This window comes from Pomacea canaliculata, linkage group LG7, assembly GCF_003073045.1.
Source record: "Pomacea canaliculata isolate SZHN2017 linkage group LG7, ASM307304v1, whole genome shotgun sequence".
NCBI lineage: Eukaryota > Metazoa > Mollusca > Gastropoda > Architaenioglossa > Ampullariidae > Pomacea > Pomacea canaliculata.
This window is the reverse complement of record NC_037596.1, coordinates 18383406-18398772: the sequence shown is the minus strand read 5'-3', so window position 1 is coordinate 18398772 and position 15367 is coordinate 18383406. Positions and strand designations below refer to the sequence as shown.

The 15367-nt window shown below is 45.6% G+C and overlaps 2 protein-coding genes across 4 annotated transcripts; both read left to right on the top strand.

Annotated features, from left to right (window-relative positions):
• Positions 1-475: 475 nt before the first annotated feature.
• LOC112569083 (nuclear receptor subfamily 1 group D member 2-like) lies at positions 476-6999 on the top strand. Its single transcript, XM_025246750.1, has 3 exons — positions 476-834; positions 3358-4674; positions 5818-6999. Exons 2-3 carry the CDS (start codon positions 4316-4318, stop codon positions 6812-6814), a joined length of 1356 nt encoding a protein of 451 aa, XP_025102535.1. The 5' UTR covers positions 476-834; positions 3358-4315; the 3' UTR covers positions 6815-6999.
• Positions 7000-9285: 2286 nt separating this feature from the next.
• On the top strand, positions 9286-15042 carry LOC112569079 (retinoic acid receptor RXR-like). Of its 3 annotated transcripts, none has more exons than XM_025246745.1 (4): positions 9286-10134; positions 11012-11141; positions 11527-12835; positions 13466-15042. In XM_025246745.1, exons 1-4 carry the CDS (start codon positions 10088-10090, stop codon positions 14449-14451), a joined length of 2472 nt encoding a protein of 823 aa, XP_025102530.1. In that variant the 5' UTR covers positions 9286-10087; the 3' UTR covers positions 14452-15042. The 3 variants fall into 3 exon arrangements, with proteins under 3 accessions (XP_025102530.1, XP_025102531.1, XP_025102532.1); XM_025246746.1 differs by having other exon boundaries at positions 9289-10131; positions 11010-11141; XM_025246747.1 differs by lacking the exon at positions 9286-10134 and having other exon boundaries at positions 11010-11145.
• Positions 15043-15367: the final 325 nt, after the last annotated feature.

Here is a 15367-nt window from a genome sequence, read left to right as displayed (position 1 = left end):
CTGCACAAAATGGATATCGATATCTCACTTGACGAGGATTTTTGAAATTTTTGAGTAAATAACAAGTTACCCCTATAAAATTTGTTAAATTTCATTTTTACATGGTTAAGGTTTATTTATTTTTTGCATAAAGAGACAGACGGAGGACAAAGAATGAGAAGGATTGAAGAATATGTAGTACTAAAGAAAAATTAAAATGGAGTAATCCAAATGTCATTATTGCTCCTTCACACAATATTGGTAGTAATATTAGCATATTATTAGTATACCATCATATCTGTTCTACACGACTCACACGATTATTTTCGTAAATCCAAATTAACAATCATCGATGAAAGAATTAATTTGCTACGCTAGACGGGAAGGAAGAAACATGATTTTAAAACTTAAATTTGGAGAGAGAAAAATACCAACGCCAGCGGGGTGGGTTTTGTTTGGTTTGTTTGTTTTTGGTAGATGGGCGAGACTGGAGTTCGCAGCTGGAGGTCACCGGAGCGGCCCACTGTCGGCTGTGGGTAGGGCAGGATGTCAAGTCTCGGTGGGTGCAACTGGGTCACGAGTCCCGTGAGGCTCAGTCACACATGACGTCACGACAGCACAGTGAGGCTGTGGGCTTTTCATGGTATCAGTTGGGCGGCAGGAAGTTAACCCACCCGCCTCGAGGCCGAGGGTAGGTGTCCCGACTGGACAACGTTTGACCCCGGTGAGAGTTGTGAACTTTCATCTGTCACCTCCCCGCGCGGATGCTGCAGCAGACGACAGTGTGTACGGCGTGGTGGACCCTCCGTCGTCGCTGTCGCTAAGTAGGGCTGAGGTCTGCTGGTTGTTGCCAAGGTCAGTCAATGCTGTACATTATAGGTAAGATAAATCAGTGTGCACCGCGCCTCTACTAACGAATTATCTCGAAAGACATGGCAGCCGCCTGGTCGCCCAGGATTTTGTAAAGTTTTTTACCAGCACACGTTGAACGATGTTGTTTAAAATCTTCTTTATTCCTTCCTCTCCCTGAATCTTTAGTTCTTCCCTCATTCACTCCGTCTCTCTTATATCTACACTCTTCTTCACATGCGTTAAGTATCTTAGGATATCAAATACGGGCTTCTCTCTGTAAATGATTGATTGTGTGAGAAAGACCGATCGAAGGAGAAAGAGAGGGAGGAAGAGACAGAAGACAAATTAAGAAAGTGAAAAGTTGACATTTTAAATTCTGCCTTAAAATTCTTACCGAAGCTAGTCGTTGGAGGACACATATACTTAGACAAAAGACTACAGTAAACAAGAAATTAAATCCTAGTAAAAATCACATGTTGGGCTTGTAACACGTTGTTAAATATCGGTAAACAATCTAATGAAACTGCTGTAAACACTGATGTGTAACGCGAATCACATGTAAGTGTCCTATAAATAACTTGTATCTTCTGTAAATAATCACATGTAATGCGTGTAAACACTCGATCGTCTCGGACAGCTTGTGTTCATGCGCTCCGAGCGTCTGTCTCTACCGCCAGCGCAACCTCAACGACAATCATCAACGTCGTCAGAAGTACACCAACACCCACCACAACACCCACCACAACATCCACCACGCCTTCTACCTCCAGCTGTGACGTGCACGTGCAGCTGTATTGTCTTTTACCTCAAGCAGCTGGCTTCAGGTCTGTGAGCTGCCTGTAGGTGAGCTCGAGAGATGAATCACTGATAAGCAGAAGAGGCTCTCTACGAAAGGTGTGGAGTGGTGTTGCTTCACACCAACAAGTTCTTGCTGGTCAAAGTCGAACCGACAGGGATGCTGCCACACACCACAGCAAAGCAAACAAACGATAAATAACAAACATCACAGTAGACAGACCAACAACTAGCTGGACCATAGCACTGTGAAAAAAAAAAAAAAAAGGATCGGCCATTGAAAACCTTAATTCCACCCACCCCACCCGTCACAATTCCTTTCATAGCAACAATGCACTGAAAAGAACATTGTCACGTGACTGATTCCCAGGTATTTTATTTATGGATCAAACAGGCCATTGTCTCGACAGGAAAGTTGACTAGAAACGCACACCTGGTGAATATATGGCATCTTGAAACCTGGGTGAGGTAAGAAAGTAAAAGAGCTTCTGACCTTCTGTCGTCTGCAAGTCCATTTTGATGAATTCCGAAAGTCCTCACTCTACACTTATCGAGATTAAGGATCGTGTGCATGGAGGTAACAACCAGCTTCCTGTTCTCTGATGCAGCTTCAACATAGTGTGACCTTTGGAAGTTTTTGATCTTTTGGAAACTTGATTTTTTTCTCTCGCTCTTTGTTTAAGTGTGAGCTATTCATCGTTGTCACGACGATGCTGTGTCACGTGATGAAGAGACATGACGGGTGAGTGACAGCCATGACACGGAGGGAGTGGTCAACACGAGGGGAATCCCCCGTGACCAGGACAGTTCACAGATGAGTTCCCCTCTATTGAAGTCGATATTGAAATTTCTGTTCTTTCAGCTTGTAAAAACATGGAGAATCTGAAGATCAGGCTGTTTCATCTTTAGGAAAGTTGCTGATATAATTTTGTAATGGTGGAGATGAAAAGGGACGATATACGTACATAAGTAGAGTAGTAGCACAATTGATTATTTCATTTGTTCAAGAGAAATGGGGCACTGGCAGTTTATTCTAAAGGTATAGTGATAGTAGAGACAGAACCAGTAATTATAGAGAAAATTATTTAGGATAATAGCAAAAGTCAGTCTTTCTTGTCCCACCATAAAAAACGGACAAAGTCGGCAAGAAACTAACTAGCATAGTAAGTAAAATGTTTGCACATATTCTGAACTTGAGGCTAACAAGATGGGTAGAGGAAAATGCCAAGATACCTAAGGAGGAGAGAGGATTCAGTGAAAGACATTCCCACTACAAATATTTTTATACTGTATTCTGTCGTACAGCGATATTTACTCCAACGATCGAAGATGAAGTGCACGTGATATTTGGATGGTCCTGGCTATGACAGTTACAGATCGAAAGTTGATGTTTAAAAATCTACAAAACCAGAACAGGGCACAGAGGGAATTACACAAGTGTTTTATGAATAATGCTGAAACAACCATCAAACATATCTCAAGATATCTGTATAAAGTATTAAAAATTATAAATGAATACATTGTAGAAAACATAAAGAAATGTTAATATGAATGGATAATGTTATTTGTAAACATTGCTGATGATGTATTTCCTTTGATTTCCCCCCTTGAAACAAACCAAAGAGTTTCCGCAATACAGAATTTGTTCATTCGTCGCTCTTTGTTTAAGCATTTAAACACACACGGGAAACTGAGAAAACTGAAAACTGAAACACATTTCATTTTTGCTAGGTCTGGATCACTTGTAAGGCTCGTGAATGGCAGAGGGACCTGCAGGCCATTTCCAGATGGATGACGATGCAGTGGAATCGTTGCTGCGGACCCTGGAGGAGATGACGGACTCCGCCATTAACAAAGGGAGCCCACTGAGTGACGAAGGCGAGGGGTCCGAGATGAGCAAGTGGCTGGAGGCTCCCCTGGGTCATTTCTTCGACGCCTGTGCGTCCATACCTCAGTTTACCTCTTCCTCCCATCTTCAGGACAATGCCACACGCAGCAGACAGCCAGGCAATCCATCCTTTGCCTCGAGGTTCTCTGAAATCCGTGTACAAAGTGAACCAGGAACATCTGCGATTCCTGCGCCATTGTCTGCAGCATCTGTGAATCTTGGTTTCCAGAGCGTGGGGTCACCGAGCGTAGATGGGGTCTCCCAAAGAGTGATTGGCTCTGTAACCAATAGCAACAGGTCCCAGGGTGACACTGAAAGCTCCATCCTTTGCTGTGACACTAACAGTTTTGTTCCAGCTTGTGACAAGCAGGGCATTACGCTTTTCCGGGACATCCACGACTTTGCGCCTTTTCGTGACCACCGAAACACCATGGCAACCAGTGACCATCCTGGCACAGTTCACTCTCGTGACCACCGAAACACCATGAACCAGGCTGACCGGGAACTCGAGCCACGGTGGGCATCATCCACGTCTCACTTGACGACTTTTCTTAAGAATGACGTGACTGCTAACGAAGAAAGTGATGACGACGTAGATTACGTAGACGACAACAGCCGTGCAGCTGTCGGTAACAGCTGCTTAGCAGACAGTTTCTTTGCCACGAAGACACTGACAGCAACCATCCCCGATGTACACCTTGATGGCGAGACTCTAGACAACACGGACAATTCCCGCGAATCGACGAACTCGACAATGTCCTCGTGGGATGACCTCTTGAATTCGATTGACCAGGAGGAAAAATGCTCCTCCTGTACGGACAGCAACCGGTTCGGCGGCATGACCGTCCTGCAGGTCTTGGCGCAAAGCCGCCGCCAGAGGTTGTTCTGGAAGACTCTCCATCAAGACAGTCGCCCAGCCTCAGCCCGGTGCAGAACACACGGTCAGCCAAGAGCACAGAGTGGACAGCGGTGTTCGAAAAATATGTACCTAAGGAAAAAAAGACGACGGCTCCAGCTGGGCATGCGCAAAAGCTTCTTCCGCCTTGTCGCATTTGTTCGCAGCCGGGAACTGGCCTGCACTATCGGGGTCAACACATGCGAAGCCTGCAAAGGGTTTTTCCGGCGGTCGCTGGTGAGAAAACGTCCGTACGTGTGCAAAGGTGGGTGCATCATCATCCTCATCATTCATCCTCCTCCATCTCCTCATCCTCTTCGTCATCATCATCGTCATCCTCCTCCATCTACTTATCATCCATCATCATCCCTCCTTCATCATCATCCATCTACCACCACCACCACCACCATCATCATCATCATCAATATTAAATCATCGCCACACCACCATCACCACCACCACCACCACCACACACCACCACCACCATCATCATCATCATCATCATCTATCCATCCATCAATTAATCATCACTCACCATAATCCAACAATCATCACCCTCATAAATCGTCCATTAATCATCATCCATCATCATCCCCATTGTCAGAACAATGTAGTTCTCGTCACCATACTTTGCTATCGTGCTGCTCACGGCCTCGCCCACAACCTATCAGTTTGGGTTTGTGTCGCCCTGCCATCTGGCGGACCTGTCCGCTCACCCACCTGACTTTCTGTGTTCCGCCTATCACACTGAAGAGGTTGGGCCACCACTCATTCTCTTTCTCTCAACCAACATTTGGAATGCCCTGCCCTGGAATGCCCTGCCTCTGTCTCGTCGTACTTGCTACTTGTTTTCTGAGCTGACTTTTCTCGTTTGGAAATATCTGCTGCAATAGGGTCTAACCTACTCCTACTTTTTGCCATTGTCAGTGTGATGTCCATCTTCTCTCCCCCTACTGACCTCGCTCTTGTACAGCATTGAGCCCCGTGCGGGAAAAACACTATAAATCGTACGAGGACGATAATGGTGATCGTTGTAGTTTTTTTAATACACAGAAAGTCTTTATCTCAAGCATATTGGTCTATAATATACATGTACTCTAAATTTTTTCTGTTTTATTTTCTGTTGTTCAACACTTTTCTGTTACTAAAACGGCACGTTCCTGAACGTCAAATAAATCGCAATAAGGACATAAAGTACAAATTTAAATACATTTATATGTTTTCAGACATTCAAAGTTAGAATACAATGTCAACTAAAGATATATACAAGAATTTTCAGTTTTTGTAACAAACAAAAAAAAAAATCATTTGAGAGTACAGCATACTTATAATATATGTCGACATCCATAAATCCTTGTGTTGCGAGCTTCTGGTCTCGATTTAGACTAACTTGTTTTTGTCTCGACAGGTCGAGGAACACGTGCGATCTCAACGGAAACCAAAAGAGAATCTGTGCTGCCTGCCGTTACAAGCGTTGCCTGTCCGTGGGGATGTCACAAGAGGCCATCAAGCAGGGCCGCTACACCTATCAAAAGCGTACTCAAGATTACTACGAGCTTCAACGTCTGGAGGCCGCATCGGGTCTGGACGGCCCCCACCTGACCGACGTGGACGTGGATGCCATCGTCGAGGGCCTGCTGGACGCCAGTAAGCACGTGCTGACCAACGCTGACGTCCCTGCTGACGTCATGGAATGGAAGTCTCGGCAGGCCTCTGAGAGCTGCGAGCTGCGCAAGCGCACCTTCGGGCTGCACGCGCTGTCGCCGGAAGAGCACGAGGAGATTTACCGCACCACCGGCATCGACATCGACGGCAGGAAAAGCCTGATCGAGTTCGTCGCCACCTGCCTGGAGCGGTACATCAAAGGATATGTCCGCTTTGCCCGCGGCATCCCGCACTTCAAACACCTGCCCTTGAACGACCAGGCCAACCTGCTGAAGGCCGGCCGCAAGGAGTTCTGGTACCTGGGTGCGTACAAGGGTTACTCCAAGAAGTACCAGACGTTCTACGCACCCAACGGCGTGGTGTACACCAAGACGGAACAGGCCCTGTTGCTAGGCAATGAGTACTGCGACTACGAGTTCAAGATCGCAGACCAGTTCCAGCGCTGGGACGTGACCAGGGACGAGCTGGTCGTCCTCAAAGCCATCTGCTTGGCCTTCACCGACCGGTGCGACCTGGAGGAGCCCAAGAAGGTGGAAGAGATCCAGACTCTGCTGTTGAAGTGCTTCTACATGCTGTTGTCACGGCGACACGACAACCCCAACATGGCGTTCGCGCAGGCTCTCGACAAGCTGGTGGCGCTGCGAGACCTGACCGAGTTCGACATCAAGAATCGGTCTCGAACTCTGGTCCGGTCAGCGTACATGGAGCATCCTGTACTGAGGGAAGTGGCTCTGTTTTGACGAGTCCTTCTCGTAGACCTCGAGTATTAGAATTCTCTGCAGCAACATGGCATACTTTGAGACAGATTGTTCTCTGGATGATGCGAACTAATAAACTTTCTAAACGCATGTCCTGTCTGCACTAAGACGAAACCATCCTGAAATCATGTGTGCATTTACTAATGTGAAAATAAAGGGAAACAATAGCAAATAAACTGCAGTCTTTGTCAGTTTATGTGTGAAAAAGGAAAGAAAAAGACACATTCAATGATTTTCTTTTCTGACCTCTTTTTAAACCTCAGAACTGACGGTTGCTGGTTCGATTCCTACACAGGTCTGTGACTGTAGTCTTCGTACTCTCAATGTCCTAGGATTCGGTAGAAACAGGCTGGGTAGACACAGTTAAACCAGCTAAGACTACTGGACAATTAATCGTTTATTGCATCATAAACTGTAACCTGGCCGCCATGTTTGGATGTACCGGAAGCTGGGCAGCGATCACGTGAGAGAAAGAGAGTAACAGGAAGAGAAAGGAAAGATAGAAGGAGAATGAAGACAGCCGATTCACGGTCATTCTAGGGCAGCATCTATATACACGAAAATCTTTTAATAAACTTAAACTAACAATTAAGAGAAGACAAGTCCGACCACCATGTCTAACAACTGACCTCAATTCAAAGCGTGGAGCTGTTTGTCTCTGTCTCAGCCCAGGGGTCGAGTCCCCTGAAGGGAAAAGGGTTATAAAAAAAGAGGGCATTAGACAGTGTGTTACAAAGATGACTGGTGTTTGTTTATTATTCTTATCTAGTTGTATTATCATTCTTGAGAGATGGTTAATACTTGCATTACTGAGCTGGGAGTGCTTGAAAGTTCTCGATCTTTTAATATTGGTATGATGGTGTCTGCTAGGTGTTACAGGATTTGTAAAGACAATCGACCCCAGGTCCATGTGTATTTCAGAGTATTGTCCAATCCAATTCTGAGCATGAAAACATGTTACCAATCTTACCCTTCCCATAATTCCCATAATGTTATTTAGAGGCGAAATGAAAGATGCCATCCCCTACGGACACGTAGAAATACTTAGGGTCAAGAGGTCGTGGTTTGCCGTGTCTAGGGGACGGAATCTAGGTCTTTTCCTTCCGTTATTTCAAAAGTTATTTATTTGTTGCTGATGGGAGTCATACACATGTTTTTTATGCTAAAATATTTGCATTTCACATTTACAAAACAAGGAAAATGACAGATAGCAAAAACATAAAAAATACAGTAAATAATAATAAAATTATGTTTTTTGTAGTTTGTTTGTTTGTTTGTTTGTTTTTTTTTTTGTTTTTTTGCTTTACCGAAGTTCCTACAAGGGGGCAAAAACTAGCGAGTAAACAATAAAAGTGGGTGTGACTAATGTCAGGTGAGGCCCTGAGGGTACCTTATACAGGGTGGCGCACGCTAAACAGACCTGTCTCCTTGTCTCCTTGTACCCACGGCTCTTATTTCTGTTTGCGTTCATGGAAGGAGACAAGAAAAATTGACTAAGGGGTATCTCGTAGTGCTGTGCTTAGTTAAAGAAATAAAATGTTCACTATCAAAATATGTATCAATTCACATATGATTAAGTCTCTGCAGACATGTCTGCATGTATTTAGAGAAAGAGGCGGGTACAGAGAGAACAAAAAAATGAGAGAGCGATTAAGGGAGAAAGAGTGTGAGAAAGACAAAGTGAGAAAAAGAGAAAGTGAGGGAGGTGAATGCTTATTTAAATACCTACATTGCATGAGTATTATGTCAAAATATTTATTTTTTTAAAAAGCTGTACTTAATTTGACTGTATTTAACTCCTCACAGAAGGGTTATCTCGATGGGAGGAGAGGAAATGCAGGTCTGGTCCTGCCGACGGGAAATGTCAACTTTCTCCACTGTCACCCATTCACATGCAAACCTCGTCAACCGCCGCTCGTGACCCCCGCCAGATCCGGTTTCGACCACCCCACGCATGCGCAGTCCCACATTATCACCTTTCATTCCAACCTCCCCTCTCTCTCCCCCAAAAATATATATAAAAATTAAAATAAACAGAAAATGGCGCAGAGCTGTTGACCGATCTTCAAGCCCTTTGTCAGTCTGATTGACATAGGATACATTAACTTCTCTTTTAATCCTTTGTTTTCTATTTGTTTGTTAGAGTTGTGTATGGCAACTTTTGTTTGTTTATTTATATCAGTTTTCTTTTATTATTTGGCTGTTTCATTTTACTTTTCTCTTTAATTTACGAATAACTTCTGATTATACATTCAAAGTAAACTGTAATTCCTGCATGAATAAAAAAATTCTTATTACAAATGTCCCTCAAAACTAAATAAACAAATAAATAAATAAATTACAATAGCGTTGTGTCGACCTCACATTTGCAAAGAAGAGACACAGGTAATATCTGTAAAGTAAACAGGTTGCTGTATGTCTTTCGATAAGATTTCAAGTCTGTGTCAGTGACACGAAAATAGTCTCGATGTGGATGGGCACTCGACTTACATGATATGACCGCCTTCTGTCCCCATCACACCCTCACCCATCCACCTCCCCCACTGCCTCACATCCCAGCAAGAACAAGTGTTAAGTCCCAGGCTGCAGTGTGAAGCACACCCGTGCTGATGTCAGAGCCGGGGTGTAGGGTCTTCCATTGGTCAGGTTTCTGGGTTGAGTACATACGCCAGTCCTCCCGAGTACACTGTCTAGTCAGGGCTGCCTGTCACTCCCCTCCCTCTCCAGTAATCCAGTTCACAACCCCACCTCCACCCTCTTGACCCTCACCACCACCACGACCACCACTACACCACCACCACAGGAACATGGCAACCACAACTCTGCCCCTTCAATCGTGGTATTTGTGTCCTGCTTTGTGGTCAGGTATCCATTAGAGGACAATTTTAAGAACGCGCACACGCACACACCGACACACATGCAAACACAAGAGCAAACTGTCGAGAGATGATAAACTCAGGTCCTGAGACCTGCCTCTCGACTACACACGACTCACTCCAAGCGACACATTGCTGTGTGGAGATTGTGTGTTATCTCAAAGTGCAACCGATTACAACTGTGTGGCTCCCACCACCCAACACACCCGCCACCCAACACACCCGCCTGTGCACACCAGCTGCTGTTTGGTTTCCCCGACCAAGACCCGAACTGGGTCAGGTTGTGCCATCAGTGGCAGTCAAGCTCGCATCAGGGGGGAACACACCAGAAATATTTGTGGCTACAACTTCCAGCAGCTCATTAAGGTCAGGGTGATGGATGCCGACCAGAATTAGGCAAAGGAATAAAATATTAAAAAAAAAAAGGTAAGTGTCATTGACCTCTTGGTACCGTGAAGCCGTTAGAGAGTTTTGCTACTTGTGTGATGGTGGTCTACATCTCTACTGGTAGCTTGGACAGAGGACTGACACACCACTCACCCCTCCAACGACAATCAGACAATCATTACTCCTCCCTCACTATCAGACCTTCAAAAAATCATCGCTCCTCATTGACAAACTCACTGTCGTAACTGCGTGGCAAAGTGGTTCTCGTACTTATATAATGTTATTATTATTACTTATTTCAGTTTTTTTTTTATAGCCATTAGGTTATGATGACTTTCAGTTTGATATGCGAGAGATATCTGTCTGTCAGGCCATGTGTCTGTAGGGACTCGCAGCAAAGGGGAGTAACACCAGCCAAACTGCTGAGTCACCTGCACGGACATTTTCTCGTTTATGTGTATTTTTATATAGCTCTACACACATGGGTGCAACAATCTCTTTGTATAATGTTTATTATATTACACACACACACATATACCATGTATACACTTGTCCACAACGTGTCTGTGGTGAGTGGGTGGGTCTGTGTGTGTTGGAGGGGTGGAGGAGTAGAGCGAGAGAAAGATCAAGAGATAGGAGACAAATAGAAAAAGAGAAAGAAAAAGCAACGGTGGTCGAGAGAAAAACAAAGTAGGTGTGATAAGTGGAAAAGGGGAGGGAATAACAGACAACAGAATACAAGGAAATAATGAGCTAAATAAGACAAAAAGAAGAGAGATAGAGAGAAGAAACTGGAAGTGAGAACAGGTGAGAACAGCCAGTCCCCTTCCATTCAGTGCACAGCATCTAAAACTATGGTGAACGAAGTCAGTCATAAATGATAAATTAATTAAAATGCTTTTCTCCCTGATTGCAGACTACAGGAATCTTTGTGGTACAACATCCATCTGAAGACAGTCAGATCACGTGTGTGTTTGCTGACGTCATTGGAGATCAACCCAATGAGGGAATTTCGAACATTGACCAATCAGCGAGCCTGCTTTAGAGTGTGTATGTGTGTAAGGCGCTTTGGTAGCAAGAACATATGCCACACACACACAAAGAATATTTATTTTTATGTCCAGAGGGGAATAGTGAAATGGATAATTGTGAACAGTTTTTGCCTTGTAATATTCATCACTTAGGAGAAAGTTAGTATCGTGTGCACATTAAGCACAGTCCTTAGAGTTAGATTAGAGGCTGGTGAAGTTTATGTTAAATACATCGGGAATGTTAGTACTCTTTAGTGTTTGAAAATAATTTTGCCAGGCGTATCCTATGATCATGATTTTTTTCGAAACTTCTCTAATAAATAAAACCGAAAGAAATATTTATACCGGATGAACATTTTGAATGCAGTGCGAATACATATTTCATGCGGCTGAGTTTCAGAGGACAAGGCTGGGCAGCAATATGGCGGAAGAAGATGTTTTGAACAGTGAGCAATTAGTCCTGGAAACCGATATCGACGTCGTGGAGTCTCTACTGCGGACGTTGGAGGAGATGACCGACACTGTGGTCAGTTGCAGCGAGGACCCAGACGACAGGGAAGCTTCCAACCTACACAGACTACTTGAGACCCCACTGCACAATTTTTTCAACGCAATGGCTGTGCGACCCAAGCAAGAGACGGGTGCTTCGTGTCTGTGCGAGGCCGGAAGTGCGCAAGAACGTGTTAGGAGTCCTCTTTCTTGTGGTGATGTCAGAGGTATTCAGAGTGAGGTGACCGATGACATATTGTATGAGAATGTCGACAACACGCAAACTGTGATGATGAATAGCCAGTGCAGTGATCTTGACAGTTCGCCACCCGTTTCTTTCAGGGTTAAGGTCGTCAGCAAGGATTGTTCACAGTCGTGTCATCAACTGAACATACCCGCCATGCACATGGGGGCAGATGACGACGGGAGCGATCGCCGGCAGACGGCCTTGTCTGACCTCTGTGACGGCCAGGTACCTGACAGTTTGACCTTTGACCCATTTAGTTTATCCGCGAGCTTATATTGTGATCCGGTGGATGGTTATGTCGGGTCTGGCGAAGACCTTTCCTCTTTACTTTGCGACACCGCAGGACATGATAACCTTACTCAGACAGCATCTAGAATGCCACAGCCCGGGTATGATGTTCCTTGTGGTGACACCCAGTTGTCAGGCAACCAGAAGCCGAGCCCATCACTCTGTGAGAAAGCAACGACCTCGATTTCAGAATCCAGCGCTCGGCAGCCATGTTGTGATGGCTACTCCAACGGCAGTGACTCTAATACCAGCACAGAGTCTAGCAACCCCTCGGCGATCTGTCTATCCTCGTGGGAAAAGCTTCTCAGGGCCATAGACGTGGAGGGAGAACAAGTGTCCGAGCCTCCTACCAACAGCATCCGGACGGAGGACGACATGCGCGCGCAGCACAGTTTGGAGGACGGGGCGTCTCCACGTGAACCGAGCTCTGAGTCCTCGTCGGACTCGTGCACCAACAGTCCCGGCAAGTCTGCTCGCACCTGCTGCATGCCATCACACCAGGATGCAGGTCAGGGCCACGAGACGAAAAAACGGAAGAGACTGACGTCAGCAGCTCGGCAACTTCCGCCGTGCCGCGTTTGCGCACAGCCCGCTGCCGGGCTGCACTATGGGGTCAACACGTGCGAGGCCTGCAAAGGGTTCTTCCGGCGCTCGCTACTGCGGCACCTTCCATATCAGTGCAAAGGTTATTCATCTAACTCTGATTCTTTTCTATTCCTAGTTGTTTTTTTGTTTTTTTTAGAGACAGAATCATCCACATTAATGCACTGACACAAAGTCTTTACTAACCCATTCTGAGAAGGGATATTTTTCAGCAAAAAATTGTAAATATCTAAAAAAAATCAAGGCAGTTCTTGCTTAAATTTTACAGAACATCCTAAGAACATAAAGTTCAAATGCTTGAAATAATATCTTTCTTTCTCTTTAGTTTACTTTTCAGAAGAAAAAGAGTGCTAGTACTCTAAGTAAAGAAACGAGGAAATGATAACTTAAGAGTTAGCAACAGAAAGTACATATTAATGTAAAGTTTTAACAATGTTCAGATTCAATTATTTAGTGACAGAAACTACCTCAGATGGTCCCTAATAGCTGAAGTAAGACAGACGATGAGAAAAGAGGATGCGATCAGCGACGATTCTTACAAACTAGCATAAAAAGAAATGGAAGGTGATAAAAATTTGTTCACTTAGGTACGAGAGCAGGGCCAAGAACGACAACCATTGACAACTCAGAAAATTGCTTTATTGTTAGACAGCAGTTACGGACCTTAGTTTCTCCACAGCTCTCCCATACACTGACTGCTCCCTCCATGCAGGAAACGGCAGCTGTGACGTCAGCGGCAGCCAGAAGAGAATCTGTCCTGCGTGCCGCCACCGGCGGTGCCTGGTGGTGGGGATGTCCCCCGAGGCCATCAAGACAGGGCGCTACACCCGGAAGAAGCGGGACCAAGACCTGCGTGAAATACAGCGCCTACAGACCGCCTCGGGGCTGGATGGTCCGCCCTTGACGGACCTCGATGTCGACGTGGTGGTCGCAGGCCTGCTTGAGGCCAACAGCCACGTGCCGACCAACGCCGACGTGGCACCTGACGTCATCGAGCGCAAGTCTCGCGAGACTTACGAGAACAGCCTGATGCGCAAAGACCCCTCGGGGCTGTCGGCGGAGGAATATGACGACATCTACCGAACCACGGGCCTGGATGTCGACGGCCGGCGGGGACTGATTGAGCACATGGCTCGGTGCATGGAGCGGTTCATCGTCGGACACGTCCGGTTCGCCAAGGGAGTGCCCGGGTTCAAAGACCTTCCTGTCGGAGACCAGGCTAGCTTGCTGAAGGCGGCCCTGTCAGAACTGTGGTTCCTGGCAGGTTACAAAGGGTTCAGGAAGAAGTATGGAACCTTCTACTCCCTGAGCGGCGTGGTGCACACGTACACGCAGAATATTTACATGTCTGGCAAGGAGGCCAGCGACTGCATGCTCACTTTGGCCGAGAGCTTCCAAAAATGGGACATAACCAAAGAGGAACTAGTGGTTTTGAAGGCCATTTGCCTGACCTTCACTGACCGCTGTGAGCTGGAGGAGAGCAGGAAGGTGGAGGAGATCCAAATGGCGATGTTGAAGTGCTTCCACATGCTGCTGTCCAGAAGACACCACAATGCCAACATGGCGGTCGCGCAGGCCCTCGGCAAGATTGTTACTCTGCGGGACATGACAGAGATGGAGAGACAGCACAACACACGCTCTCTAGTCAAGGACGTGTACAAAGACCATCCCATGCTGGTGGAAGTCATTCTTTACTAGGGTCACGTGCCCCCCACGTGGTCATTGACCGCAATCAGCGAGACAAAGTGCACAAACAAGCGAGACAGACGTGGAGGAGATCGGTCCATGACGAGACGGAGGAGAAGAACCCAACTGAAGGACACATAGTACCGGGTCCCATGGCGTGGTGTGATCGAGGCCCTGTGCTCCACTGGAGGCAAACAGGACTAAGAACGAAGAGTGTAGACAAAAATATATCTTTCTTACGACTCAAATAGTTCTCATGTAACTCCTGGATAAGAAATGTTTTTACCTGTCTGCCTGCTTGTGTTTCAATCTATAATTGTCTAGATTTATATATATACATATGCACTCAAAGCGAAGAATTCTCAATTTAGAAATATTTCTGTCATTATTTCACTATTTATTTAGAATTGTTATCAGACAAAAAAAAAGCAAACTAAAAGAAGCATTCTTAGTCTATGCAAAGACATGAAGACATTGTTCATTAAAATAATCAGATATTATCGTGGAACATGTTTAGAATACTCCAGTTTGTTTGTTTTTGCTTTTTTACTCCTTTACCTCCATCGTACGTGTATTTTGTTGATTAAAACCTCCAGTCTGGGATTCGTGATGGTCTGTGAGGAGTGCATCTCATTAAATATTGGACTTTCTCTCGAGAGAGATGAGATTGCCGCCGCTAAAGGGAGGCTATTCGTCGAGTACAGCTCACACGGTTGCTTGGCAGAGTTTCCTCCCTTACTTTCTGTACGCGAGGCGATAGAGAGAACAGTTATCTCTCTCTCACACACACACACCCGTACAATCACTCGCTAGCTCACCCACATCGCTGCCCACACGATCACACACTAATTGACACTACCCACTGTACAGGGCCGTGACTTGCACACTCTTCTGAAAACGGACTCACTGACCGTTGACCTGGCATTCA

Coding starts and splice junctions, on each gene's coding strand:
- LOC112569079 (XM_025246745.1), top strand. CDS start 10,088: ATGCCGACCAGAATTAGGCAAAGGAATAAAATATTAAAAAAAAAAAG. Junction 10,135..11,011: donor AAAATATTAAAAAAAAAAAG/GTAAGTGTCATT, acceptor CCCTGATTGCAG/ACTACAGGAATCTTTGTGGT. Junction 12,836..13,465: donor CCTTCCATATCAGTGCAAAG/GTTATTCATCTA, acceptor CCCTCCATGCAG/GAAACGGCAGCTGTGACGTC.
- LOC112569083 (XM_025246750.1), top strand. CDS start 4,316: ATGCTCCTCCTGTACGGACAGCAACCGGTTCGGCGGCATGACCGTCCT. Junction 4,675..5,817: donor ACGTCCGTACGTGTGCAAAG/GTGGGTGCATCA, acceptor TTGTCTCGACAG/GTCGAGGAACACGTGCGATC.